The sequence below is a fragment of the Trypanosoma theileri genome (genome assembly GCF_002087225.1).
Source record: "Trypanosoma theileri isolate Edinburgh chromosome Unknown TM35_Tth_103_V1, whole genome shotgun sequence".
In the NCBI taxonomy this organism is placed as follows: Eukaryota; Euglenozoa; class Kinetoplastea; order Trypanosomatida; family Trypanosomatidae; genus Trypanosoma; species Trypanosoma theileri.
This window is the reverse complement of record NW_021639945.1, coordinates 26,614-28,048: the sequence shown is the minus strand read 5'-3', so window position 1 is coordinate 28,048 and position 1,435 is coordinate 26,614. Positions and strand designations below refer to the sequence as shown.

The following is a 1,435-nucleotide window of genomic DNA, read 5'->3' as shown; positions in this document are numbered from 1 at the left end:
GTGTCTACCCCTTCTTCCTTGCCGATGAGAGAAGTGGCTGCAGAGTCCCCATCACAACAAACACAATCGAACCAACAACAACAACAAGAAGAAGAGTATGAGGTGGAGTTACACCGGATTCATAGAGATACACTGAAGGTTTCCCAAAAACTCACTGCACTGCGTCAGGAACGAGATGAGCTTGAAACCATGAAAGAATGGTGGAGAGCAAAGGCAGAAGAGGAAATAGAGGAAGAAGAAGAAGATGATGATGATGATGAGTTTAGTCAAAACACTGATGTTGGATGGGAAGAGACGGATAAATGGAGAGACATACTGCAGAATGCCCTAGAGGAGGAAGAGTCTATGGCCCGACAGTCTCTTTACGCTATGGAATTAGCCGCAAGAAGGGAGGACTGTGAATGGGAATGGTGTGTGCAGTCACACCTCAAAGGATGTGCATACACTGGCAGTAACCCACATCTACATCAACAACAGAATCAACAACAACAACCAGAACAGCCGGAACCGTTGCTACTGAGTATGAAAGAGCAGCGGTGTCGAGATGCAGTGTTGCGTGAGATTGAGCGACTCACACGCCTAAAAGCAGCTGTGCGGCACGAGATGCACGAAATGCGTCTGCAAGGCATCACAGGCGAAAATGCCTTGAGGCAACAATTAGAAGCATTGCGAATAGAGTCTGTTAGACTAGAGCAGCAGCATCAGACATACACCGCATTGGATGAATGTGGGGAAACAGCATTAGAGAAGGAGAAAGTGGTATGGTGGCGTACATCTCAGTTGTTGGAAGCGTGTCTACGAGTTGATGCTCCTTTCATTCCTGCTGATAATGTCACTCCCACCGTTACCGTGACTGACTGGCGAAGTGCTGCACACAACCTGATGCTGCAGCTGCAACGTGTGAGGCACGATATGACTGCTGTGAAGGATGAATTGGAAGAACTGCAGCTGAAATGTACGGACCTGGAGAGGCAGACAGCTGCAGAGGAAGACCGATTAGAAGCCATCATGCTTGAGAAGAAGGCACTCCAATGGTATGTTCATGCTTATGGGCAAGATGTCTGAGGATTTTATTTGTTTGTGTTATCGACCTTTTTGTTTTCATAGGGTTTCTTCTGTGAGTAAATAATCATTCTTCTGCTTATTTTATCGTTGTTGCTATTTGTTATAACTCTCTTGTATTCAAGGGGGATGCCGTTATTTTCTGTTATTTCTTTTTTATTGAATCTTCTTTTTTCGCCACAGTTGTGAGGTAAGAGAGTAACACTAACAAAAGAAGTAATGGTGGCAATACGTCATGTGCTTTGTGTCCTCACTGTCGCATTGTGGTGTGCGTGCAGTATTGTGGTAGCTGCTCAAGATGAAGTGCAACTTGGTGGTGCTCAGGAGATTGTTGCTCCTCAGCTTGCCGATGCTGCTGTTCAGGAACCAGGTG

General features: G+C 45.9%; 1 protein-coding gene across 1 annotated transcript; it reads left to right on the top strand.

Annotated features, from left to right (window-relative positions):
• Window positions 1–24: 24 nt before the first annotated feature.
• TM35_001031090 (trichohyalin) lies at window positions 25–1,065 on the top strand (the record flags this gene model as incomplete). Its single annotated transcript, XM_029031637.1, has 1 exon — window positions 25–1,065. The coding sequence occupies one exon, from the start codon at window positions 25–27 to the stop codon at window positions 1,063–1,065; it is 1,041 nt and encodes a 346-aa protein (XP_028877078.1).
• Window positions 1,066–1,435: the final 370 nt, after the last annotated feature.